We start from the raw sequence: 26906 nt of genomic DNA, 5'->3' as shown, positions 1-26906 counted from the left end.
TCTCCTGTAGCATCATTATTCTCCATTTCCTCTATTTCATCTTAATAGAGTTTACCAAATTCCACAGCAAGAATTTTAATGTCCCCTATTCCTCTTTTACGTTACAGTCCCCATTGCAATTGATGTACCCTCTCAAGCAGTCCATATCTATCCCAATGAAGCTAGGCTACAGCCTTTGAGTCCTAACTTGCACCAGTATTTCACCTTCTATCCACATAGCTAAGTCAAAGCCATATGAGACAGCTGCTACATTCAGGGAAAACTATCTATATAGCCCCTCCCCCTCCTCTCAGGATTCATCTCCATTACATCGTTATCCTGTATCCATCACTTTTCAACACCTTCTTCCCCAAAACAGTCCTTCCACCCTTATAGTCACCCTCATTCACACTTTAATCCCTACAACTACCAGAAGAATGTAGAGCCCCTGAAATCACAGACACTCAGGTTAAAACAGCCCTCTCCAAAGCCAAAAACACAGTATCAATGGGACCGGATGAACTAACCCCTCACCTAAACACACTGTTCAAACTCAGCCTCTCCACAGGCTATGTACCCATAGGATGGCACACAGCAACTGTTATTCTGCTCCACAAAGTTAGAGCCACAACAGACCCCAGGAACTATTGCCCTATAAGCCTGACTGGCTTGGTCTGCAAGGCTATGGAGTGCATCATCATGGAACTCATTAACAGAGACATTGGGAACCTCCAAACACTAGACCCTACCCAGTTCGGCTTTGCTAAGGGCAGATCATGCCTCCTAAACCTGGTGGACTTCTTTGAGACAGTTACCAAGGCTATAGACAAGGGAAAGATGGTACACACAGCCTACCTAGACCTCGCAAAGGCCTTCAACACCATTCCCCATTCTGGTATTATAGACAAGCTCACCAGCCTGAACATAAACTCCTATGACACAAGATGGGTTGCCAACTGGCTCACGGACAGAACCCACATGGTGAGAGTTGCAGGAACTAGGTCTGACTCTAAACTGGTTACAAGTGGCGTTCCCCAGGGCTCAGTCCTAGGACCCCTCCTGTTCGGTATATACGTCTCAGAGGTACAGACAAGCAAAGGAGGACTACGGCTGACCAAGTTCACAGACAACTGCAAACTGGGGACCATAACTGACTCTCCAGATGACACAGACATCCTCCAAAGGGTCTCACTGAGACAGATGCCTGGTGTCAAAATCATGGCCTCAAGCTAAATGCCAAAAAGTGCATAGCTATCCCCTTTGGAAAAATCAAAGCACCCACAAATTACCACATAGGTGGCAGTCCCCTAAATATGGATGATGTAATAAGGGATCTGGGGACCCAAGTAGATAGTAATCTCCCTTTGATAATCACATTGCCAAAGTGGTTAGACAATCCTTCTATGTGGCCCACCTAATCACAAAAGGGTTCGCATCCAGATCAAAAGAGGTCATTGTGCCCCTCTACTCATCACTCATCAGACCCATCATAGAGTACAATGCCCCATTTGGGATGTACCTTACAAGATACCTGCAACAGCTGGAAAGATCACAGAAGTACCTCACCAAGAGGATCACTGGCCTCAAACAGATGCCCTATGCAGCTTCACTGAAGACACTCCAGCTGTACTTGGTTGCATACCGCCTACTCAGAGGTGATCTCTGCCTGACATACAAGGCCATGTCCAACCCAGAATTGATGGACATGCTCCATATAAAGAAAATCATATTCCCTCAAGCCACACGCTCTAGGGATCTAAACCTCACCACAACAATAAATAGGACGTGCTGGAGGGATAGATTCCTGTCTCAGAGACTTCCCATGCTTTGGAACAAGATTCCAATCCACATTAGGCAGAGCTCCTCGCTAACACTCTTCAAGAGAAACCTTGACGAGTGGATGGGAAACAGAAAGTTTACCCTGGGGATCACTTCAGTGGCTCTGCTGGACAGAGGCACAAGGAACTAACCTAAGGGGGCAGCGAAAGCCAGCACATTCTGGCTAGGCTTATAAATGCCTTCGGGCAGATAGCCTAGTACCTACCTGTGAACCTAGTATGAACCTATGAACAACCACTGTGCAACATTTACTTCTTTCTCTCCATTTTACTTGGCAACCTTATTTTCCCTCATTTGCCTTTATCACACCCTATCCTTCCAAAGCCTAAGTAACCCTTTATTAACTCCATGCTGTCTTCCTGACAAAAGGATGTCCAAATTAAATCAATATTTCCTGTTACCCAGCCTTACTCTTATAATCCTGCTAGTTTAATTTTCACATCCCTTTAGTCTGTCCTAATGTTCTGTAGCCATTATCAGAACTGCTACAAACTGTATGCATTTGCATACATATTATCTAAGTAATTTATCTTTTGACTGAAATAATCATGAAATTCAGTCCATCCCACAGAAGCATCAATGACAAAACTAGTAGTACTCTCAAAGAGTTGTTAGCCACAGAGAAAACAAGGACATTACTAGTTAAACACATATTGAAACTGGCTAATCATGACAATGAGGAGCTGCGATAAAACTAACATGAATATAAATATTATTAGGAAGAAAGTTCTTACGGGGTGCTTTTTATGAGAGTTGCCTAAAGCTACAGACCCTAACCTATCAGCTTTGCTCTTCATTCTTAAGTGCAGTATCTAGCAATATCAAATAAAATGTACTTAGAATAACTATTATGTTCAAAGAGACAATATAGTTAATTTCACATCTTACAACTAGTTCTCTTTGCACAGTTTCAAATTCTTCAGTAGTCCAACTGAGCAAATGTCCATCACTGAATGTGAAATCCTTGATCCTCATTTTACAGTGTGTTGCACAAGAAATGATCTTACTTGCTGCTTATAGGAGCAAACAGCTTATCCATGAAGTTACCAATTTACTAGTAACCCAGTTATGCTACTTCCTCACTCCTTTTCTTTTTCATTTGCCTTTTATCTTCTTGATGGAAGTCATCAATTCAGCTACACTGTTGCATCAGTAAAACTGATGTTTGATCCTTGGTCCCAGGCACAGTGACTCTGCAGAATTTCACTTCAGGTCCACCACAGATGCATACAAAGCAATAAATAAATAAAATATATTATCAGCATGATATGAAGTGTCCTGTTCCACCTTATTTCAGATCCTCATTACAGTCCTGCTTATGTTCAGCTCCAGTCTTTAATCCATTCCTTTCATGGAACAACTGCAGCTCTAACTCAGTGGTGACCCCCCCCCCCTTTCTGCTCTCTTTCTCTCTCTCTCACTTTATATCTCTTTATCTGGTCTTCAGAGCCCATGGCTTACCAGGCTTGGTTCTGGCACCAAAATATCAGCTGTTTTTTTTTTAATCTGGCATCTCCTGCTTCTAAGTCGTTTCTTCCATCATTGCTCTTTTCGCCTCACCTCTACCTGTCATCATATCATCCTGCAAATGATGCTGTCAGGATCCACCAGCTCATATTTAACTCAGATGGCATTTTCACTCCTCCTGTCCTCCTCCTTTGACTTAACTTGCTTAAATGCACACACAGTTGTTCAATTGCTTGGTCACAAATGTACATTCACTGAACTAGATAAAGAGTACCAAAGATATAAATTCTGAGTCTGCAGTTCAGCAAATGAATGTTTACAGTCTGTGATGCAAAAGAGAAATGGGGAGAGTCTTTTTCTTTGCTAAACTGATTATTCATGTTTATTCTCTGAGGCTGTATAACCCTATGCTTGGGATATTTATATTTAGAGGCCTGTAATGCAGAAGGTCTTTATACCAAGTGACATTTTCTGTCTTTGATTTGTGCTGTGATATTCACTTTCATGTTTTATATTCGTAAAATGTCAATTTGAGAGCTGAAATTCTTCCAGTGTAACCCTTTAGTCATGGACTCTAACTATAAAAGATACAATGGAGGTATAGGATATTAATAAATATAACACAGAATGTAGCAGACCTTTAGGATAAGCATCAGTAAGGTGAACTCCTTGCAGAAGACATATTTCTGGCAGATCAGCTGTTTAATTAACTAAGAATAGAGCAGCCTACTACCTGCTGCTTAAGAAAGAGAAGTCATAGAATATCTAAGATTTAGAGAAAATCCAGTGCAGAAACTGCAGAATCCATTAACAATCAAAATCCTCCCATCTAATCACCCAGTAGCAATTCACACCATATCAGTACCTCCTCCAATACTATACTATACTCCTACCCTCCTTGACACTACCCACAAAATACCTCCTACTCTTAGGCTAGAATAGCCACTAAACCTTCCACCTACAACCCCAACTCTGTATGTACACAACCACTAATAAAACTGTCCCTAAGAACACTCCATCCACATTGTATTCTACCCTATCCAATATCCTGTCCATTCACATATCCATCTTTCCACTATGTCTTCTAGCCTTTCTACTATACTTCCTATCTATATCAATAACCCCACATACAGCCAGTATACCTTACACATGTACATCAATAACTGCCATAGAATCCTCATCTCTTCCTAGCCGTTCTGATATATCCGCTAGTCTGTATCCACTCAACATACTCCTACTAACCAAACTAAAACTTCTTCCCTCCCACAAAAGTACCACCAATCACATATGTATCCTCACAGACCCAAAAAGACAACTTGCACCTTTCATTTATCTTTACAAACAATCTATTATACCTCTATGTGGAGATATCCAGCCAAACCCAGGACCCACCCCACTAGCTACCAACCCCCTCCTAATTCACAAAAATCACTTAATTTCATCACAATGAATCTCCAAAGTATCAAGAATAAAATACCAGGTTTCCATGCCTGGATATCCATAAATAAAACAGGCATTTTAGCTGCCACTGAAACTTGTCTAAAAACTTCCATAAAGGACTCAGAATTCCTCCTCCAGAGTATGCCTGCCTACGAGTAGACAGACCCCGTAAAAAAGGGGGAGGCATAGCTATACTCTTTCCTAACACCCTTACCATAGTAGCCTACTGCAATCCTATTCCCCAATTCTCCACAGCTGAAGTGCTTATATCTTTCCTCAAAATGAACAATGCCAAATATCTCTGCGTCACAGTCCTATACATCCCTCTAGGTAACAATATTCCTATCTTAGAAGATGTTCTAGCTTGGCTATCAAGTAATATAAATAATGAGAGAATCATCATGGGTGACGAAAATATAAACTGGAACAATTTCTCAGGTCAGTTCCCATCATCCAGCATCAATCTATTCAACTTTACACAACTAATAACAGCTATAACCTGACACAACAGAAATAATGACACCGGTTCAATTCTGGATACTAGCGTCAGACCCTAACAAAATTTCAGCAGCAGGGACAATCTCTTCCAGCATTAGTGATCACCTACCAGCATATATACTTCACGAAACCAATACAGTGTCTTCCCAACACCAGTACAGACAAAGCAGAAACCTAAGCAACTTTAATCCCTCAACTTTTAATGATACCCTAAGCAAAATCAATTTGAACATACTAAAACACCTGCCCCTTGACAAGGCTGGGGAATTCTTCAACTCCACATTCCTCAATATCTTAAACAGACTAGCCTCTGTAAGACTAAAAATGGTAAAAACTAAACATCCCATATGGCTCTCTAAAACAAACAAGCAAATTATGACTGTAAGGGACAATCTATGGAAAAAATGGCAAAGGTACAAGAATCCCACTGATCTCATAGAATTCAGACAGCTTTATAATCAAGCTAAGTGCCTAGTCATATCTGACAGAAAAGAATATTGCTTAAGCCTCCAAAAAGATCATAAACAAAATCAAATAAATTTTCGAACTCCATCTCATCCATAATCAACCCTGGCACCAGAAACAATCCCTGCCCATTCCCAGAGAAAACTGCCAGCGAAATAGCTAACCTTTCAACTCTTATTTCATTGAAACTATAGCTAAACTCACCACCACCTTCCTCCAAACTACTTCTACCACCATCTTCTCTCCAAACACACCTTCCTCACTGGATATGGCCGTTCCTTCCCTACCCTCTTTCTCTTTCTCCCCCATATCTATCTCCACCATAATCAAACTTCTCCTAAAACTTAAATCTAGCTCCACTGCTCCAGGCAACTTACCCCCAGAATACCACCAAATTTCAGTTAGAGCCATTGCCTATCCAGTCAGCATATTCATCAACAGATCCCTCTAAGAGTCATACCTTCCCTCTATCTGGAAAACAGCTTATATCCTTCCTCTCCATAGAGGTGGTAATAGTATCAACATTTCTAGCTTCTGACCCGTAGCCATTCTCTCCCCTCTCTCCAAAATCCTTGAAAAATGTATCCACCATCAACTCTTAGACCATCTATTAACAAACCAGCTCCTCTCCCCAACTCAACATGGGTTCACGCCAGGTCATAGCACCATTGCCTCACTTATTTTATTCATGGATGCAGTCAATCAAGCCAGAAATACTGGCAAATTTGTGTCCTCACTCTTTCTCCACCTCTTAAAGGCCTTCGATACAATCTCCCACCCACTACTGCTCAGTAAACTCTCTACTGTAGGTATCTCTCCCTCAACACTGAACTGGTTCATTAACTACTTAATAGGCTGGCAACAATCCATTAACTCCTTCTCCCCATTTCTTGACTCACCAACAGGTGTCCCCCAAGGCTTTATCTTAGGACCCCTTCTCTTCATTATCTTTACAAATGACTTCCACTCTTCCCTTAATAATGCATATGTTGTACAGTATGCAGATGACTCGACAATTAGTTGCTCTACCAATTCAACATCTGAACTTCTGTTAATAACTCAGAACACCTTTACTGCTACTGAAAAATGGATGAGCACTAATCATCTGCCACTAAACCCTAATGAAACCAAACTGGTAATATTTACCCCTAAAAAAATCTCCGTTAATAAAACTCACTCAAAATAATACCGTCATAGAGGTTGTTTCCCATACTAGGCTACTAGAAGTCAGTCTTGATGATAACATGACATTCGACCTCCACATCCATCATACTATTAAAAAAACAAACCAAAAATTAGGTACCCTCTATAGGCACAAACATTATCTCAACAGCTCCGCCATATGTACTCACACCACAACCTTTCTCCTTCCATCGCTCCTATATGGAGCTCCCCTCCTCACCAACATCCAGTCTGCCTTAAAAAAAAACAAGCTTGAGTCTTCCTACAACAAGGTGGCTAAGTTCACAACCAATAAACAACACTCTTCACACCACTGCATCTCCCTAAAAGAGCTCAACTGTTTAGAACTCCCAAGCTATCTAATCTACTTACAGATAACCACAGCACATAAAATGATTTATAAACCTTCAGACTGTCCAGCCCTTTCATCTATCTTATCCCACTACCTCCAAGTAGGCCACTCAGATCCAAAAATTAACTCCTTCTGCAAGCAGACAAACCAAAACTCACAGCTGGTGACACGCTTTATTCCTTTTCCGTCTCCAAACTATGGAACTCTCTCCCAACAACTATAAGAAACACAAGCAATATCTCCTCCTTTAAAAAAATGACTGCACTAACACCTCTCCACCCTCTGGCAGTGCAGATGCTCCAAATCCCAACCATCTATAACCTGATACCTACACCTTGCATCATTCTACCTTATGCTTCCACTAATAGTTACTGTCATTCTATTATGTCCTAACTTCTTCTTGTCATTGATGTCTTTTGGCTTTTCCTTGTTAGGGGTCACCACAGTGGAACTTTGGTCCGCTAATGATTGGCAGTAGATTTTCACGAATGCCGAGGTGCCAGCTCGACATTCAACCTTAAACGAAGGCACGCCCATTTACGCATGTCTTTCGAATGTCCACCCAACCACGGGGAGGACAAGCAGACTCCACACAGAAGGCACTCCCCGCACTCCAGCTGAGAATCGAATGGGAGAACCTCTTGCTCTGAGGCAACAATGCTACCGTTGCACCACCGCGGAAGTGCTTTGTCAATAAATACATTTCACTTTTCCCTGCACCATCTATGCTGACTGTAACTCCTTGATTTTAGTGTAAATCTCTGTATGCAACTGCTCATCACAAAATTGTATGACAACAAATTACCTGTGTTAAATGTATACCTAAATTTATATCTGTACATAGCTTGCATATATATCCTTTTTTACTTTGTTGTTCTTGTGTATTATTGTATCTCTTTGCAAACACTGCTTGTATTTACTATCCATTTCAAATGTTTATGCTCCACTATATTTATTGTTTTGTGGAGCTTTTCTCCCCAGCCTACAATGAAAATGGGTTATTTTGGCCCAGTGGACTTTCCCAGTAAACAAATGCCAATAAATAAATAATAAAAGGTGGCTTGACAGTACTGAAGGCATACCTGTGAAGACGAATAGCCTAGAAGTAATTAAAAACAACTAACAGGTGTCTCAGTGGTATGACATTCATGAAATCAAGGGCCAGATTCCAAAAGAGTTGCTCTCAGTGTAAGTCTGCCATGATTCTGAAAGACCTACTCTTAGTGTAAGTGAGTTCAGTATGAGGTCTATCTGTAAACAAACATACTATGGGGACCTGATTCCAAAATACCTGCTCTCAGCCTGCTCTCAGACAAGAGACGTTATGTATGGAATTTGAGTAACATGCAGGCATAGCTCTCAACTGCCCCTGACTTTGGGGAATGTCCCTAGCTTCATACTTTGGTCTGTTCCAGACTTCATATCCTTCAGAAAATGCATGCTAATGCAAAATGTGTTACTCTACCAACTTTCTAAGTATATACAAGCAATATTAAACTGTTACTTATTTGGTCCTTTGTCCCTCATTACTTTTTGGCTTTGAACAGATTTTTTGAGAGGAACATATGTAGAGCAGGGGTGACATGTGATGAGGTTAAAGGGCAGTAGCTGAAAAGGAAGACATAGGTGAAAGTGATTTTTATTAAGCAAAGCAAGGTTGTGTAGATATCAACATTGTCAACAAGCAGAAATCTGAAGAGCAAGTTGTACAGCAGAATATATTTTGTAAGTGCATTAGTCACTGTGCACCATCAGTAGTAAAACTTTCTGTCTTTTTGATTTTAGCACTGTTTCTACAAAATGTTGTGCTATACCGTAATCTTTATGAGATCTTGCCAGGATGGCTATTGCTTAATAAAGAACTGTTGCTTTCTAGCTCTTGGAATCAGAAATGCAGAGAGAGATTTTGGCTGCAAAATCAACATTGCCTGTCATCAGTCTGTTCCATACACCTGCTATGCGCCACATTTCCATCTGTCTTGCATTTGCATGGTAAGAGGATTTCAATATTTCAGTCAAATGCAATTAGGTAATCATTAGAAAAGCCAAAAAGAAAAAATAAAGAATAAAACATTTATTGCAAAAGTGGACATCTGGCATAAATGTACCAAGATTAAAGTTGAAGCCATTATAATGCAACATAAATGATTAGTTGTTAAGGAACAATCTATAAGCACGTGTACCTGTTGTTGATGTCTGTCATGGTATCCACTGATACCATGTCTTATTAATTAAAAATTCCAATGTACAAGTAGTTCTCTGCCTTTATTTTTAAACCTGTAAACATAATAAACTCTAGTAATGTTCCAGGGCTGCTATACTGTGTTAAAACTAACTTGATATGGGCTGTATAACTTTGTGGCTCACTTCTTTCTCATAAAAGCAGATGTGAATTGTGTCTTAATCAGAAACTTGAAGTTTGAAACTTGAAAGGTGATACTCCTGTTACTTGATGTATATTTCTCACACAGTATAATCGTAAACATTTTTAAACAACTGTACTTTACTAAAGTACAACTAAAACACTAATCTGTGCCTTTAGAATCTGAATGCTAAAAAAAAAGTAATTTATGTTGAGGAAAAACTTTCTTTTTGGGTTTCCAAAGTTGTTGTCACTGCTTCCATGTTAGGAGACAAGGATTATGCCTACCAAGCTAAAGTACAAAATCAAATAGATCAGTTTCAAACATGCAACTGTGGTCAGTCTTAATATATGAGTATGGTGAGACATGGCCCTGGAATCTGTAAGTCAACACAAATAAGCACATTTGGTAAAACTAAAACAGCAGTTTTATACTACATTTTACTGAGGTGCAAAGAGTCTCATAAGTATAAGAAAGTAATTGTCTGCAGACCTTTTGATGTCCTGACACCCCACACTGTATTGCATTTTAGACAAGGCTATTTCATGGGGAAATCAGTGCTACTTGACTTAAGATTTATGCATATTCTAATAATGTTCTACTCTATACCTCAGTGTTATTATGACATATGCTGATACTCTACTGACAGGGCCTTGGCTGGAAAGGTGATGTTCATTATGATGTGCTAAGCAGCTACTGGGAAAGAGTTAGATGTGTCCACTCAAGCCAGTGATGGGAGCCCTTGTCAGTGTATGTACAGGATTATGCTTGGATTGGCAAGGAGTCAGTCACAGCATTTGCAGTGATGCAAGTTCTCACATCACCACCAGAAGTGATGCTAACTCAAAATAAAGAAACATTTTAACAGAATGACAAGTAATAAAGGCACAAAGTACCTTCTTAACTGTGTAGACAGGGTAGTATATAATCAAGGGGAGGCTTGATGGTCAGCAGCAGTAGGAGCCAAATTGATACAAAAAAATGACCACACTGATTGATCACTCACTTACTCTAACTCATTCTCCCTTGCTTCTCCCTGTTTTACAATAGTGGTGCAGTCCCCTATACCCTTTTCTCTCTTCTGCCTTCTTACTGGTCTTACCTAGCTTGCACATTATTTTCTTATCTTCACTGTATCTATCTCTCAATACCTAGCTATAGTACTTATTGCATGGGCATGTATAAACATTAATCATGCTATTTTATGTTTAGTAAGAGAAATTGTACATAACAGACTGTATAATTATTGCTGAAAGTCTACACCATGGATGACTATTAAACTGTACATTGCAATCTTGTTTTTACTTTAATGGTCTGGCTCATAGTGAACAATGGTGCTATGGTTTTATCTAGCCACACAATAAACGATTAAAATACCATTCTTGCATTGGCTTAGTTATTAAAAAACTCTCTGCTACTTTATATATAAATATATTTTCCATGGCTGTTGTTATTCTCCTTAAGGATCTGCATCTAAAATTCCACTCTCTCCTGATTTCTTGAATTTCCCCCATTGCTTTATCATCATCTTTTCCACTTTGAACTATAGCTTTCTACTTGTATTATGTATATGATCATTAACTGTCTGACTTTAAAATATCTCTTCAAATTAGGTATTCCTAAACTAATGTGTTCTATTAGAAAGATTGACTTATCCCACTTGACCCTTGCCCTGTTGCCTTCCAGATAAAATTTTTCAACTCTTTATTAATTACTCTCTTGGACTTCTCCTCTTGTTGATAAAAATATGCCTGATCTGTATTTAAAACTTGTTTGTCTTTCGACTTTTCCCAGTTAGGGATCGCCACAGTGGAACTCCGGTCTGCTAATGATTGGCAGTAGATTTTCATGAACGGCGAGGTGCCAGCTCGACGTTCAACCTTCAATGAAGGCATGCCCATTTACGCATGTCTTTTGAACGCCCACCTAACCACTAAAGGGACTAATCACATTCTCACTGCTTGTATCTTGCCTATATTTTTGTTTGCACTGAGCTGAACTGAAGTGGGCTATCAGCCACAATTCTGAGCTGAGATACTAGATGACTAGAGGCTTCTGAGCTTCCCAAAAAACATAAGTTGCCCATTTTTTGCCTATTTGTACTATTTACTGCACTTTGTATTGCCTGTCGCCTACTTTAATACTGTATTTATATACTGTGTACTAAATTACACTGTTACACTGCAATTGCATGCCTTACTTCTTCTTCTTCTTTCAGCTTTTCCTGGTTAGGGGTCGCCACAGCGGATCACATTTCCGCTCATGATTGGCAGTGGAGTTTTACGGTGTCGGGTTGCCAGCCTAGCACCCAACCTTTCACAGAAGGCACACACACGCACTCACACCTAGGGCCAATTTAGAGTATCGAATCCACCTACAGCATGTCTTTGGGATGTGGGAGGAAACCGGAGCACCCGGAGGAAACCCACGCAACCACAGGGAGGACATGCAGACTCCGCACAGAAGGCACCCCAGCTGAGGATTGAACCGCGGAGCCTACACTGCGCCCGTTAAATTGCACTTAATTGCTGTTTTATTGTTTACAAAGCCCTTTTTGCTATTTTCACTGTTTGTTAAGTATTTGCTGATATTTTCACTGCTGCAAAGCAAACTGTTCTGCTACTTCTGGTTTTCCCATCAAGCAGTGTAAAAAATAACTAATCTGTTAGTTGTTTAACACATTCTTTAGAGTTTCCTTGCTGATTTTCTGCTGTTTTAAACATTTTCTAGTGGCTCACAATTTGGTCGTTTTGAATCTTTTTAAATTTTTTTCAAGTTTTTAGCTTCTGGTATTTAAGCCCTGCATTTGAGCAGGTTTCTGCTTGTTTGCACACATTACTGCATAATTGTGCTCCATAGTAGGACAGATAAATGCAACAATTTTTCCCTTAGATACAGCTGTAGTACATTAGTGTAGCCCTCATCTATAGTACTTTCCTGGTCTAAGAAATACTGCTAGTAAGCTGTGACCTATTAAACCATCAGCAAAAAAAAAAAAAAAAAACAAACAGGCCGAAATATCCATCCACTGAGCTCCTCCTTGATCAATCCTGAAAAGCCCCCCTTAGTGATACCAGTCTTCTACCCACTATTATGGACAGTTGGACCACCTTTGTTTCACCTGCCAACCTTGTTCACTTGGGTCACTTGAGGCAGTGTAGCAATTGCCTCATGTACACCAACAACCCTCTACTAATAACTCACTCTAGTACAGAGTGCAAGAGATGATTCTACACCAAGAATCTTGAATCCATGCTCTCTCATACTCAAAACAGTAACATGGAAGAGGTTGTCAACACACCCACCACTACACATGAGCAATGTACCCCTACTCATACACATAGTATGCATTGAACACAAAAATCGACTGAACGGAGGTTCTCTAAGAAAAATTACTGAAATACCAGACATCTCCAAAGCACAAGACTGCTACAACTAATACAGCACCCATGAGATGTAGTAACACCAGTGTCTCACCTACCAAGCCCATAAGGTGTAACACTCAAAAACCAAATTCTCTTGTCATTGGAGACTCAGAAGTAAGACACATGGATGTCGCACTCATCAGGCTGGACAAGGAGAAAGTCACAGTCAGCTGCCTGTCCAGTGCCAGGATACATCAGATCATGCATGCACTCAGGTCTCTCAGCAACAAGTACCATTATGTCTCTGTCATAGTTCATGTTGGAGTGAATGACCTGAGATGTACCTCACTGGACTACATGAAGAGAGACATGATTGAGCTCTAAGAGTATGTGTCCCAGGCAGGTATGTCCCTAGCCTTGAAAATAATACTACCCTCATCTAGAATGATGCCACAGTATAAACAAAAAAATATTGATTTCAATAATTGGATTAGTTTTTGGCATCATTCAAATGGGATCCTGTTCCTGCCAGCCTGGGAAGCTATACTCGACAAACCTCACTGCTTTGCCAGAGACAGTCTGCACCTGGCACCTCTAGGCTTTCGGCTGCTAGCAAAGGTTCTTGCCTCCCCCATAGTGCCTTTTTTAGGCAATGTCTCAAAAACAAACTTACAGATGTGAAATTTGACAATCGTAACAAAATAAGGCTCATGCTGCTAAACGCTAGGAGCTTAAACCAAAAACTGCAACACTGTAAGCACTTCTGCCACTGGAAGATGTAGATGTCTATGCAGTCACAGAAACCTGGTTCAAGGCCTCGGTGAGTACCCTGGTCTTGCAAGGCCCCAATGCCTTCCACACCTTCAGACCACAAACTGAACATGTGAGAACCAAAGGAGGCAGTGTTTATATCTATATCAGAGATAAATTCACCTCCTGTCTAGTTAGACTGGACAACTCCATGGAGTTACTCCAAGTTCAGGTTACAGCGGGTAAGACCCCTATTTATGTCATAGCCAGTTATAGATCCCCCTCCATGGGTCATGATGTACATGAAGCCCACTTGACCAAACTGGAAACAATCCAAATATTACCAAAGAATCTGGTTATGGGGGATTTCAATTAGCCCAGCATTAACTGGGAAACCTATGCTAGCTCAGACTCGCTAGTGCAAACATTTCTTGACTTTGTTAACTCAAATGCCCTGGAGCAAATTTTTCATACTCTGACAACAGGAACAAACATACTAGATCTGGTCCTCACTAGCATGTCAAATAGATGCACTGCTGCAACTGTCAGACCCTCATTAGTTAAGTCTGACCACAAATCAGTCACATTTGAGCTGGCACTACCACCAGAACTCACAAAGGGTGAACCCAGACTAAAAAACTTCACTAAGGCAAACTATATTCTCCTAGGTGAAGGTATAAATGCATTCCAAGACCCAAACCCAGCTGGAAGTGATACCTACACCAATGCTTGCACTAAAGCCCTGTACAATCACTTGCATAAGTTTATAGACTCAGCTGTATCAGAAAGAATCAAGTCCAGAGTCCCAAGTAAAAACAAACTGCCATGGTGGACATCCAGCATCAACAAACTTTACAATAAAGCAAAAGGTTGCTCTCCAAGAAAACAAAGGTGAGGACCCAACAATGGTAAAGCATCCTCCTCAGCCTCAACAGACAAATAAAACAACTTGCCAAATCCTTCAAGGGCATCTTTGAAAAAAACTTAGCAAGCACAGCCAGGGATAACCATAAGGCCTTTTACAGCTATGTACATAGCCTAAAAGGTAGAACCCAAGCATGTATAGAACTAGTGACCAATGGTATCTCACACGCACACTGATGCCACAGGGATAGTAAACCTGCTACCGGATAGGTTTGGTGAAAATGTCACTTCCTTATCCCCTCTGAACTTATCACAATCCTTCCCCCAAATATCACCCCACCATACATATCTGAAGAGCAGGTTACCAAAGCCTTGTCTGAGGCAAAAAATGCAGCCTCTATGGGACCAGTCAGCTTCCCATGCTGTCTTTTAAACAGGCTAAAAAATGGAACTAGCATCACCTTTAAGTACCCTTTTCAATCATAGCCTAACCACAGGCTTTGGTTCTATTTCCAGCTTCTGTGTTACATGCACCCATTAATGTTTGGCAGGCTTAATTTTTATACAGTTGTTTCTTGTCATTTCCATTTGAGCCTATGTCACATTTTACAAGACTTTTTGTTTTAATGAAAACTCTCAAAAAACACACAGTCCCAGGACCTACTTACTTAAACTTACAAAACTATGCACATTTTCAAATAATGAAGTTTAATCATCTGGATAGGAACAATTGTCCCAAACAGGCAGATGCAAACACAGGCAGATCCTAACCTAAAATTCAGGTCAGCCATGCTAAGATGCATGTTACAGCCTGTGCTTTTACTTACACTAGTTGGTGTCTGTTCTTGCTTTGTCTTTATTTCCATCCCATATGTGAAAAACAACTTGTATGTTTTCAGAAAACATTAAATTTTAGCCTTGATAATAAGTGTACTGACTATCTTTAAATAAAACTAAATTATACACTGTTCTAGCAAATGCATTAATGTGTTTAGTTGCCAGAAATGCTGCTTGCTGTCTTTTATTCACTTACAATAATTTTAAATTTTATTTTTTATTGATCTGCTTTCCATTGTACCTTTTAAATGTATGTTTCTCTCAGTAAACAATGTTCAGACTTCTTGATTTATTGCCTTTACCTTTAATTAGCTTGTTTCCATGGAAATATAAGATCAAATTTTAGATCTGCCCTCAGTTCCAGATTTCTCAAATGGTACTGAACATTTATTTGCTTAAAAAACTATTTATTACATTCTGGTCTCTCATTTTTTAAATCCCACTTGCATTCACAAAATTGTCATTAAATTAAGCCAAGGGCATGAATATGAATCCAGGCATTTAAATTCTACATATATTACAATTGCACTTTTACTCCCCACCCCCCCCCCAACATCACCAGTTTTAACCTAGTGACATAAACATTCTTTTGTCCAGCCTTTCTTCTCTTTTTATATTGTAATGCCTACATTTCTTAAAATTAAAAAAAGAGAGAGAGAAGAAAAAAAAAACAGCTGTTTACTTTAGTATCTTTATCACATAAAATATTCACTGAAAATGCTTTACTATAGTACATTCAATTTATAATATAAAATGTTTTCTACAAACACTGTTAAGAACAAAAATTGCTTTACTTAAAATTTATTTTCCCTACTTTCTCCCTCTTTTCCTTTTAGTGTCATTCCAAACATTAATGGCATGAAGTGGGGCATATGCCTGTCAGTCCTCAAACAAATGTAACAAAGCAAACAAAAATCCAGTCTCTCTCAGCTACATTTTCTTGTAAAGCCATATCTCACAAATGTGCTTGATGCTTTATAGTTTATTATTTATTCACACATTTCAGTGTATCTGGTGTTTCTGTTCATTTCCATCTCTGAACCCCAGACTCCTGTTCCAATCCAAGGTACTCCTTCTTCTTCTAATCACCTTCTGTGCTTTTTCCTGCCTCTCAAGCATTTTCCTTTGGAACATTGGAAAAGGTTTCACTGGCAAAGTCTCTCTAGGAGCCTTTCCATCAGACGAATGAGAAGTAGAGTCCACTTCTGTGTGATGGCTCACTCCTTGCTGGGCAAAATTTTAGCTTTTTCCATTAGCCTGTTCTGCATCCTAAAATTCTTTGATCCTCCAGGGAAAAAAATATTCTGAAAACAGCTAGATATAGTAGCTTGAATCTCACATCTGCTTCTCGACATTCTTTGATTACTCAGAGAAATTTGCTTCTCTTCTGTCTTGTACACAGTGAGTGATCATTTTCCATAAACAGTCTACTGTCTCTAATTTTTAATATTTTGTCCTGATGTTACAGTTTTGTTAGGATTGACTCTTTCTTCTGGTAGGTTTCCATTTTAACTAACACAGGTTTTGGCTGATTTCTTATGGCTAGCTTTGGAGCATACACACTATGTGTCCTTTCAGTTAGCAAATCCTGTAGTGGAATACTAGTCCAGTTACTTACCTCATAAAATTAATACAGCCTGTTCCTTTCAGTTCTCCAGTACAGCAGAAAATCTCAGATTTTCCCTGCATACTCTGTCCTCTAACTCTACCATTTTTTGAAATAAATCTTCCTGAGCAGGTTTATATTCAGCCATCCTTCTCTTCATTTTGTCCTCTGATTTTTGCAGTTTTGTCAGTCCATCTGAATAGCTGTTTAAAGCTTCTTCCATTTCTTCTTGCCTTTTGTTATTTGAATTGATATACTTCAGTGTTTCATTTATTTTAATAAATTGTGAGCATATTTGACTTATTTTCCTCTAAATTACTGAAAGCTATCTCTTTTACCAGAGCTGGAGCTTGAACTGCCTTTTACTGAACAGCTGTATGATTTTTCCCATACAGTGTTTTCTCTTCACTTTTTCTAGATGATTTTCTTTTAGGTTCTCTAAATTGTTTCTTTGCTGGCAAGCGGGCAGTGTACTACCAGTAAATGAATTTTCCTCAAGCTGACAATATCTCAGTTTCGTTTTTTCACACTGGGTGAGCTGAAGTTAAGCTGCTTAACAGTGTGCAGCCATCTTGGAAGTTCTGTATCTGATGTTTTGGACACAGTTTCAGGTTAGGTACTTTTAGAGTGTTGGCAGTGTGCAGCCATCTTTGAAGTCCTGTATCTGATATTTTTGACACGACTTCAGGTTAGGTACTTTTAGAGTGTTGTCAGCGAGGTGACTGTGAATTATGTATTTATAAAATATGCTGCAAACAGATGTAACATATTTATCATGTGACATATATTTTTTCCTTTACCATGTGCTCTTACTTTAAAAGGTATCCTTGATCATGTCCTTCATATGGACAGGTTTGTCTGAAGTAAGCGAAGTATGTAGCAGACACAACAAGTGTTTTATGATTTATGGAAAGTACTTTTTGTGTATGTCTCTATTCCATAGTAAGAAATGATTAGCTACTGTTACTATATATTGATTGATAGCACTAGATTAGTGATACTGGATATAGTAGTTTTGTATTTCCTTTGCCAGGTGACTAGATAGTTGTATGTGTACATCAGGCATTCACTATAGTGGAATTCTAAATAATACCTCATTGTGTGCCACAAAATGAATTTGCACGGACACAGTATGAATATTCCTATATTATTCTTTAAAGAAGTGCTTCATCAGTAGTTGGATACATAGTGCTATGTATTACTTTAATTTGTAGTTATGTTGTAATATCTCCTTTTGGATTATTCTGGATGACTAAGGTATCTTCCATAGTTCTCTCTGGAAATCCTACATCAGATTTATTGTCTTTTAGCATACCATAAAAATAAATAAAAATGTATTAATTTGTATAATGAAAGCCACTATTAACTGCAATTGAAGTAATTTTCAAGATTGTCCAAGAGCAGTTAGTGCAAAAATCTGAGATATGTATTTTACTTTTCATTCACAACTAACAGTTTAGTTGTACCTAATTATTAATTTTTGATTCAATTGTCTGGTTTTAGTGTATTTTGTTTATAACTGTGAAGAATGTATGTATGTTACAATGTCAATGTTCCTTTAAATGTTTAAGTATGTCAGTAGTTGTCCTATTTAAGTTGCAAACAAAGTTTACATCATTATATGTAGTAGTTCTTTTGGCATTCATTTTGTTGATATGCAAAAAGTCCATTACAGCAGGGTATTAGGATGCCTTGTACACCAGACATAAAAAACCTCTCAGCAGAGATATGGCTTTGAGGTTATCTGCATAGGACACTGTGTTTATGCCTTGTAGTCTTTTTGTGAGGAACCTTTGTGGACATTCAAGTTGTTGCATGTGCCTGGTAAAGGTGCATAATGCATGTGGCATTATATTCATTGATGGATCTGATGATGGCTGAGTACAGTGGCACAATGACTTCCCTAGGCCTATATACAATGCCCTTATTTATAAGATGAGTGATATAGAATGATTTTCTTGTGACCTTAGATACATGTTTGTCAAAAGCCAGGTTGCCATATTCATGGGTCCTCAATTCCTTGACTGCTGTACCTTCTTTTAGGGGTGTTTTATCAATGAGGTAGTTTCCCTGGTTGGCCAACCTCCCAAAAGGTGCTACTATGGATTTCTTAGGATTGAGGTTTAAGCAGCCGCTTTGGCACCAATCAGTTGTCTTTGTTAGACCTTCCTGTAAGATGTTAGTATTTTGGGGGAGTTTCTATGATTGTTCCTAGATTGCAATCATCTGCAAACTTGGTAAGCCAGAGGCCTTTAACATTGGCCTTGATTTCCAAAAAATAGATGCAAGGAGGAGAAAACACAGTACAGAGCTCTGGGGGACTCCACTGGTGACTGGCCTCTTTGTGGACATGGTCTCTTCAATCCTAATTTCTTGGATTTTGTCTGAGAGCCAGCTGGCTATCCAATGAGCTACATAGGGGTTTATGCCTAATTCCATGTATTTCCATCCAATGCCTCCCTACTGATAGTTGGAGAGATGGCACTTTCTGGGGAGCAGCTAGGGGTGGGGGTTAAAGTTTGAGCTGAATTTGTCAGCCAGAAAATTTGCTATGTCTTCTGGGTCCATGAATGTGACTCTATTTACCAACAGTTCAGCACACTGTTGTGTGCTGCTTTGAGGTTTCAGACATAATAGCTAATGAAGGCCTTATAGTGGTTGTCACTTGTCCAGTCAGGATAAAACAGACAAGCATTCGTGTGTTCTGCTCAAGCAGCTTTATTATGTACAAACACCTTGGGAATGAGCCTTAATAACGTTAACTTAGATAAACATATAAACTAACTAGCTATCAGACTCATACATGCTCACTCCCTGGCTACACTCTCAAAATGGCACTGAAGCTAGCACATGCTTGCTATTTATATGCATGTGCTGTCCTTGAAATGCTTCTTAAAGTTACAACACATACACACTATTCTACAGTGGTCCTTGACCTGGGACACTGAATTTACCTCACAATTTGCTTTGTTGGACTCAATTAGCCCTCTTAGTTGTCTATTCAGTTTGATAAGAGAGTTTTTATCTTTTTTTGGTATTACACATCCTAATTTTAGCTATTACTTTTTTTCTTTTGCATATAACCTGTTTGATTTTGGATTTCACTGGGCTAGTTTCTGTTTTGAGTTAGTTTTGGGACTACTTGTTGTAGGCACAGCAACCTCTATGCAGTCATTGACATGGCTATACAGAGCTCCTGTGAATAATTCTGCATAGGCTACTGTCTTATTTGAGTTTGGAGGGGGCTCAAAATTTTGGCTCGTTATAATTTAATAAAATGTATTTTGCCTTGGAGTAGTTTCATAACTTTTACAGGGTTTGCTGGGGTTACAGATTTAATTCTTATTTTGAAGGAGACTGCTTTGTGATCTGACCTTACCAGAGAAGACATGAGATTAGCAGCATTCCCCAATATCTGTGTGTCCAATATGTTTGTATGTCTAGTACTAAATGGTCTAGGGTGTTTGTGCTTACAAAATCTAGGAATCTTTACTCCTTCAAATTTGGGGTCATGCAGGATTCCCCATTTATAGAAGGATAATTAAAGTTCCCATGAATATGGTATTTTGTTGAATGGTGAGTGTCTCCTATAGGTTTAAATATGAGCTGTGGGTTTAATGGGATATAGAGGGTGACTTATAGCATGCTAGGATATGGTATAGGTCTTTGTCTGTGGTAATTTGAATGTGGAGAAACTCCATTGTATCATCCTGTTTAACCAATGTACAGGTATGCTTTGTATTGATGTAGATAAAGGCACCTCCACGTTTAGTCCATGTCTGTGTAGCTGCTGGAATAAATGTGTGGAAGGCACTGAAGCCTTGCAATGCTGGGATCTGTCTGTGGATTTAAACCACATCTAGTTAACTGCACAGATGTCCACATTCTCCAAGGTGAGGAGAGCTTGGAGGGAGTGCAGCTTCTTGTTTAGATTCCTGGCATTAAGCAGTAACACCTTCAGATTTCCTTGGGTAGATTTTGCTATGTTGGAAGTTTTGTCAGTTTGGCATTGACTAAAAAGACTCTACTGGGCAGGACAATGATTTAACTAATATTCAAAAGCCTAGACAGACAGATGCAGACTAAAAGGAACTCAGTTTGTTAGCTATATCCTTCCATGCTAACAAATATTGTGTCCTCTTAGAATTATGTCAAAAGCTAAGCCAATTATTAAACTCAATCAGCTTCTGTTCATATTGTGGCATCATCCTTGGTGAAGGTAGAGTGATGCTCAATGCTAGGCACATATCAGCCTGTGGCATGTAGTCTGGGAGCTCCATAATGTCTGTCTTCATATAGTCTAGGGAGCTAATTCTCAGGTTATTTGCACCTACATGGACTATGACTGAATCATACTGGTACCTGTGGTATGGTGAATTGACTAAATGTGTAATGGAGCAGATCCTGGCCCCTGACAAGCAATTGACTGATATTTTCTCCTTGCTCAGCCTGGTGAGTGGGGCATCGGTATGTTATACAATGGAGTCCCCTATGACTAGAGTCCTGGGTAGTTGAGGCTCCACTGGGTGTGGCTGTTTGTGCAGTGACAGGTGTTGCATCTTTTACACGCCTTTTGGTTTGCTGAGAATAATTTTTGTAGGTGGAATTTCTGGAAGGTATTCAGGGTTTAAGTGCCTCAGCATAAGTAGTCTACATGGGGGATCATACTATGTGCGGTGGGTATAACGTGTATGTTTCTGACAACCAGATTGTTATTATGAGTGTTTGTACATGAGAATTTGGCTTCCAGAGCCATTGTACATATACATCTCTCAATATGCCCATATCCACCAAACTAGCTGAGGAGAAATTGGGAAAGTGCGTATCTATAATGTCAAGTCCTTTACTGGGTCAGCTATAAGGGTGTGGTGCATGAGGGATTAATAGTGTGATGACTAAGGGTGCTTTTGGGGCTAGAGGCTAGACTAGGCTGAATAATGCTAACTTCAAGAGGCAGTGCTCTTCAAAGCGCAGACTAGCTGCTCTGGATACCAAATGAGCAAAGTAGTTTCTCTACATTCACTGAGTTACTGGTGGCATTTCAGAAGTGGTTTTACCAGGAAAATTTGGTTTCTAGGTATCTGCTTCTATACAGGGTACTACTAACCACTGTTGTATAATGGGCAGTGATGTACAAGCATTTCAAATTTATCCAGGCACTTAAAACAGAAAAAATTGGCTTCTAAGACCTCTGACTAATAAAACAACTATACTTACAGCTCAGATAGGCCAGGCCTGCACCTACTTCCACTAGATAGACTATCCCAGTCCTCTTAATGTAAAAACATTAAAAAAACACTGTTTGAGAGTACAATGCTACCACAAAACAGCTTTAGCCTACCTTGGAAAGGCAGTTTCAAGTATTAAAAAACATTAAAATCATTTAAAGTGCAAAATCAACAAATAAGCAAAAATAGAGCAGTAGCACTCTAAAACAGTTACCTGAAGTACAAAATAATAAAGTAAATCTGTCTGCCATCTATAGAGCAGGATTATGTCAGGATCCTCTAACAGTGTGGTGAGGGTGCTAAACAGATGGGAGCTCTGAGCAGAAGGCAATTTATATTAAAGGAGGTTTATTCGAGAGCAATCCCGGTTTGCTTGGTGGGTACTCAGTATTATGGATCTATAGAAACAATGGATGGGAAAAGTACTTAAATAGCTTACATAATAGACAATAGCAATGAAAACAAGTGTAGGAGGGAATTTGGAAGTCAGATTACCATAAGGGGCAGAGGCCAGAGGTACAGCCTTTTAACACCACAACAGGAAAAGATTATTGAGGTTGGGAAACAAACTCAACCTCAAAGAAGCAGGCTAACTATAAAAGGATCTAATTAAATAAAGCCAATATTGGAACTCTAAACAAATGACTTTGGGCTACACGTTAGATTAGAACTTCAAAAACCTTAGCGTAATGCTCAGTGGGGTGGTGAGGCAGACACAAAGAACAAGGGAACAGAAAGACACTTGAATACAACTTTAAGCAGGTGAATGATAAGCAAAATATAAAACTCTAGCAGCAAAACTGGTATATAAACAGCTGTAAAAACTATGAAGCATCCGTTCTGGAGCAGACTATACAATACTCCAAGTACTGCAATTATACCACAGTCTACACTCCAGACTGTGTAGAAATTTACCTTTAACACTGTTTATAAAAAAAATAACTAAACATGGCTCAAATTTGGCAGTAGTTCATAGTTCTGCCACAACTCTGAATTAAACTGCTAGGCTGAGGTTCCCAGACAGGGTTCAAAATACAAACAGCTAGCTTTAGAAGTAATTATACTTATGGAGCTAGACGTGTAGTATAATGCATACATGATACTAGCATTTTATGATAATTCACAATCTTCTTGCAACTGCAATGAAGCTACAAGACTGATGTCCTAGAAGGAACTACAAAAATGCAAGCAGATAATGTCTGGCTAAAACATAGGAAAAAGCATTAAAGTATAAAAAAGTATCACAACACAGGTCATTATAAGTGCAACTTAAAATATTTAAGCAGAATTGAAAATAAAAGACTTCCTCTCCATGTCAAGCAGAGTACCTCACTAGCCCTCTTTAAGAAGAACCTGGATGACTGGATGGGAAACGGGAAAATATACCCCTGGGATCCCACCTGTGTCCCTGCTGGACAGGGAAAACAGGTGCTGACTTTGTGGGAACATGGGCGAAATTCTTGGCTAGGCTTATAAGGACCTCCAGGCCAATAGCCTAGTATCATCCTATGAACCTGTGAACTTAAAAGCTTTTTTGTGACAGTCCATTTTCAGTGCTATATCCACAGACACATCAGTTTTAAACCGCCACTATACACCATGATGGTTTTCAGCTTTGAGCGTCTCCCGCAATGCAAAAAGAGTTTCTTAAGACTGAGCATATATTTCCATATATTCCAGGCAAACATTTTAATCTGTTCTTCTCACATAAATTGGTAAAACCCACTTGTACTGACTATTGTGCCATGTGTAATATGTATGTATGTGTGCATGTGTATGTGTGCACGTCTGTGTGTGCATGTGCACGCACGTGTGTGTGTGCATGCGTGTGTGTATGTGTGTGTGTGTGTGTGTGTGTGTGTGTGTGTGTGTGTGTGTGTGTGTGTGTGTGTGTGTGTGTGCGTAAGTGTGTGTGTCATAGAGTTGTGTAGTTCACAGGATTTTTTGTGTGTGCTACATTTATGCTGTAGTATTCTAAGATTTGAGATTTGCTATAAAATAATCAGTTTTTGAGAACATAATTCATTCTGAGTTACATACATTTTTGCATTTATGCACCTGAGTGTATATGCACAAATTTGTATGCCCAGATTTAGATACAGTTGTCATCATGGTTGAGGTTTTTGCCTCCCATGCACAAGATACAAGGTTCGATCCTGAACTCTGGCCAGTGCCTGTTTGCAGTTTGCATGTTCTCCTTGTGTCTCTGTGGGTTCTTCCCACACCTGAAAAACATGCTGAGTGTTTCCATCTCAAACTTACCAATGAATGGAGCTGTGATCAGCAGCACAGACTCTACCTGGTGCCCTATAGGGGGAAGAGTTGCATAGATCAACTGCTTTGGGCATCTATTGTAGAGCACATTATCCTCAAGATAGGAGAACACAGATCACTGACTGCACTCCGTGGCAGGGCTAGCCATTCAATAGTGTAAAATATGACTCTATGTGATTCGGTCATGCTGGCTATTGTCGCCAGAGGGACAGAAGTATTTGATAGTGATAACTAGGTTGAGGACCCGGCCTACTCTGACCTGTGTCAGGGACCCATACTAATGATGGGAGGGATGTATGTGCCCCTGTTGGGCAGTGTGTGCCCGCCATAAAGCCCATCAGCCCTGGGTCAATAAACTACTGGCCGGCCTGTGTCCAGTTGCCCTGCCTGAGTTACTTGGGATAGCTCTGTTGAGCAAATGATAGATGTAAAACCAATCAACCTGCCAAACATGAATTAAGAATTGCTATGATTAATGTAGGTTCACTGACAGGACAGAGGTTGGAAGTGGATGACATGATGGTACAGAGGAGGCTAGACATCTTATGTATCCAATAGACAAGATGGAAGGGCAGTGTAGCAAAGCCATTTGGCTTGGGATCCAGGAGCTACTAGAAATGGTGTGGGAATTGTGTTGAAAGAGAGGTTTCAGAAGGCAGTAAAGAATGTCATCAGAATTAGTGACAGATTAATGGCAATCAGACTCCAGTGTAATGATAGGGCAGTATTCATAATCTCAGCCTGTAGGCAGTAGGCTTGTGATAGTGAGAAAGAGTACATTTATACAGAAGTTGCAGGACCTACTACATAAAGCAGGACAACATGAATTGGTGTTGATAATGGGTGACTTGAATGCACATATTGGGACAGACAGGGCAGGATATGAGGACTGCCTGGGTCCACATGGGTGGGGCAACAGGAATAAAGAAGGAGAAGCCATTCTAGACTTCTGTCTGGCAAATAGCTTGATAGTAGCCAACACATGATTCAGAAAGAGAGACAGTCATAAGATCACATACAAGACTGGGCAACAGTATACTTAGGTTTGACTCGATAAGCTGGAAGTAGTGGTCAGAGAAGGATTTAAGGTCAACAGAGACCAGGCTGAAGACCTGGAAGTTGACTGGAGAGGTAGCACAACAATTCAAGGAATTACTCAGGGCTCTAGCACCCCATAAAGAGAAGGAAATAGGTGTCCAGTTGCCCTGCCTGAGTTACTTGGGATAGCTCTGTTGAGCAAAAGATAGATGTAAAACTCTCTCTGTTCTGAGTCAGGCAGAAATAAGAACTGATTAATTAAGGACTCATTCATAAGACAGAAGAGGTCACTTAAGGTTAATCACTTGTTAACAGAGGGGGGTGGAGCTAGGAACTAAAATTTCTATTTAAGGAGTAAACTAAAACATTTCAGAGCTTTACCAGAAAGGCTCATCCAGACTCTGCTACACTTTGCTGTGAAGGAAAGGTTAGTTTGCTTTTATTTTTTGTATTACTGTATTGCCTTTCTATATTTTGAATACTGTAGTTTGTTTTCTTTACCTTGTGTTTTGCTTGCATTCTGTTTTAACAGCATATTAAAACTTCAAAAGAGACCACAGCTCTCTCTGTTCTGAGTCAGGCAGAATTTTTCCTGCCCTCCCACCCATTTAAGTTGTCTTGTTAAATACCACTGCCTTTCTAGTTGCCCGCCTCTTATGTTAATCTGACCATATATCTCATTTCTCTCTACTTTCACTGGCTTATGTGAGTAATCACAAAATCATCATTTTGAAATCCCACCCCTTCAATTATTTAAATTTATTGGCCATCCTACAGTATTTCATAGTACCAAAATACAAAAGTGACCACCCCTTTCAATCCATCTTGCTGTTTTAAAAATAGTAACTCTCCACTAAACCTTAACTTTTAAACAGGTAAAACTCAAGTTACCTACTTTCACATCTAACTTCTCTAGTGCACACTGCAGAGTGCATTCTTTTCAATCTTACCTTTAAGCATCCCTGTGACTAGCACTTTCTCTAATACCTGCTGGAAAGCACTAGGAAGCCTTAAACTCATACAAACACTGAACTCTTCTTGTTAACAAGGATAAATTAATAGTAGGCACTAAACAGCCTATAATTGCAAAGTACCTTGCTAAGGAAACAGCTCCTATACTTTACAAAAAAAAAAAAAGCCCCAAACCAGGCATGTCCAAGGGTCAGCTTCCGGTGATTTCTCCTGTCCACCTGGTGAATCTGGGCATACTGGGGCAATGCAGCAATTGCCTCATGTACACAGACAACCCTCTCCTCCTACCACCTAACACTACAACCTGTGAGAGATGCACTTACATAGCCAAAATGGAAGCAAAGCTCTCTCCACCCAAGATTGTGCTAAACAGTCAAGAGGAGAAGG

At 39.6% G+C, this 26906-nt stretch overlaps 1 protein-coding gene across 1 annotated transcript in view; it reads left to right on the top strand.

Moving 5' to 3' along the window:
* LOC122805306 (solute carrier family 22 member 6-A-like) overlaps positions 1 to 26906 on the top strand; it is a 982968-nt gene that overhangs the window by 497647 nt on the left and 458415 nt on the right. Inside the window, exon 6 of the mRNA XM_044075394.1 lies at positions 9099 to 9214. Coding sequence (XP_043931329.1) covers positions 9099 to 9214 — 116 coding nt within the window. The remainder of the gene's footprint in view (positions 1 to 9098; positions 9215 to 26906) is intronic.

The sequence above is a fragment of the Protopterus annectens genome, chromosome 6.part1, assembly GCF_019279795.1.
Source record: "Protopterus annectens isolate FY-2018-M chromosome 6.part1, PAN1.0, whole genome shotgun sequence".
Classification (NCBI taxonomy): Eukaryota; Metazoa; Chordata; order Ceratodontiformes; family Protopteridae; genus Protopterus; species Protopterus annectens.
Note: the sequence above shows the minus strand (reverse complement) of the source record. Positions and strands in the feature narration are given on the sequence as shown.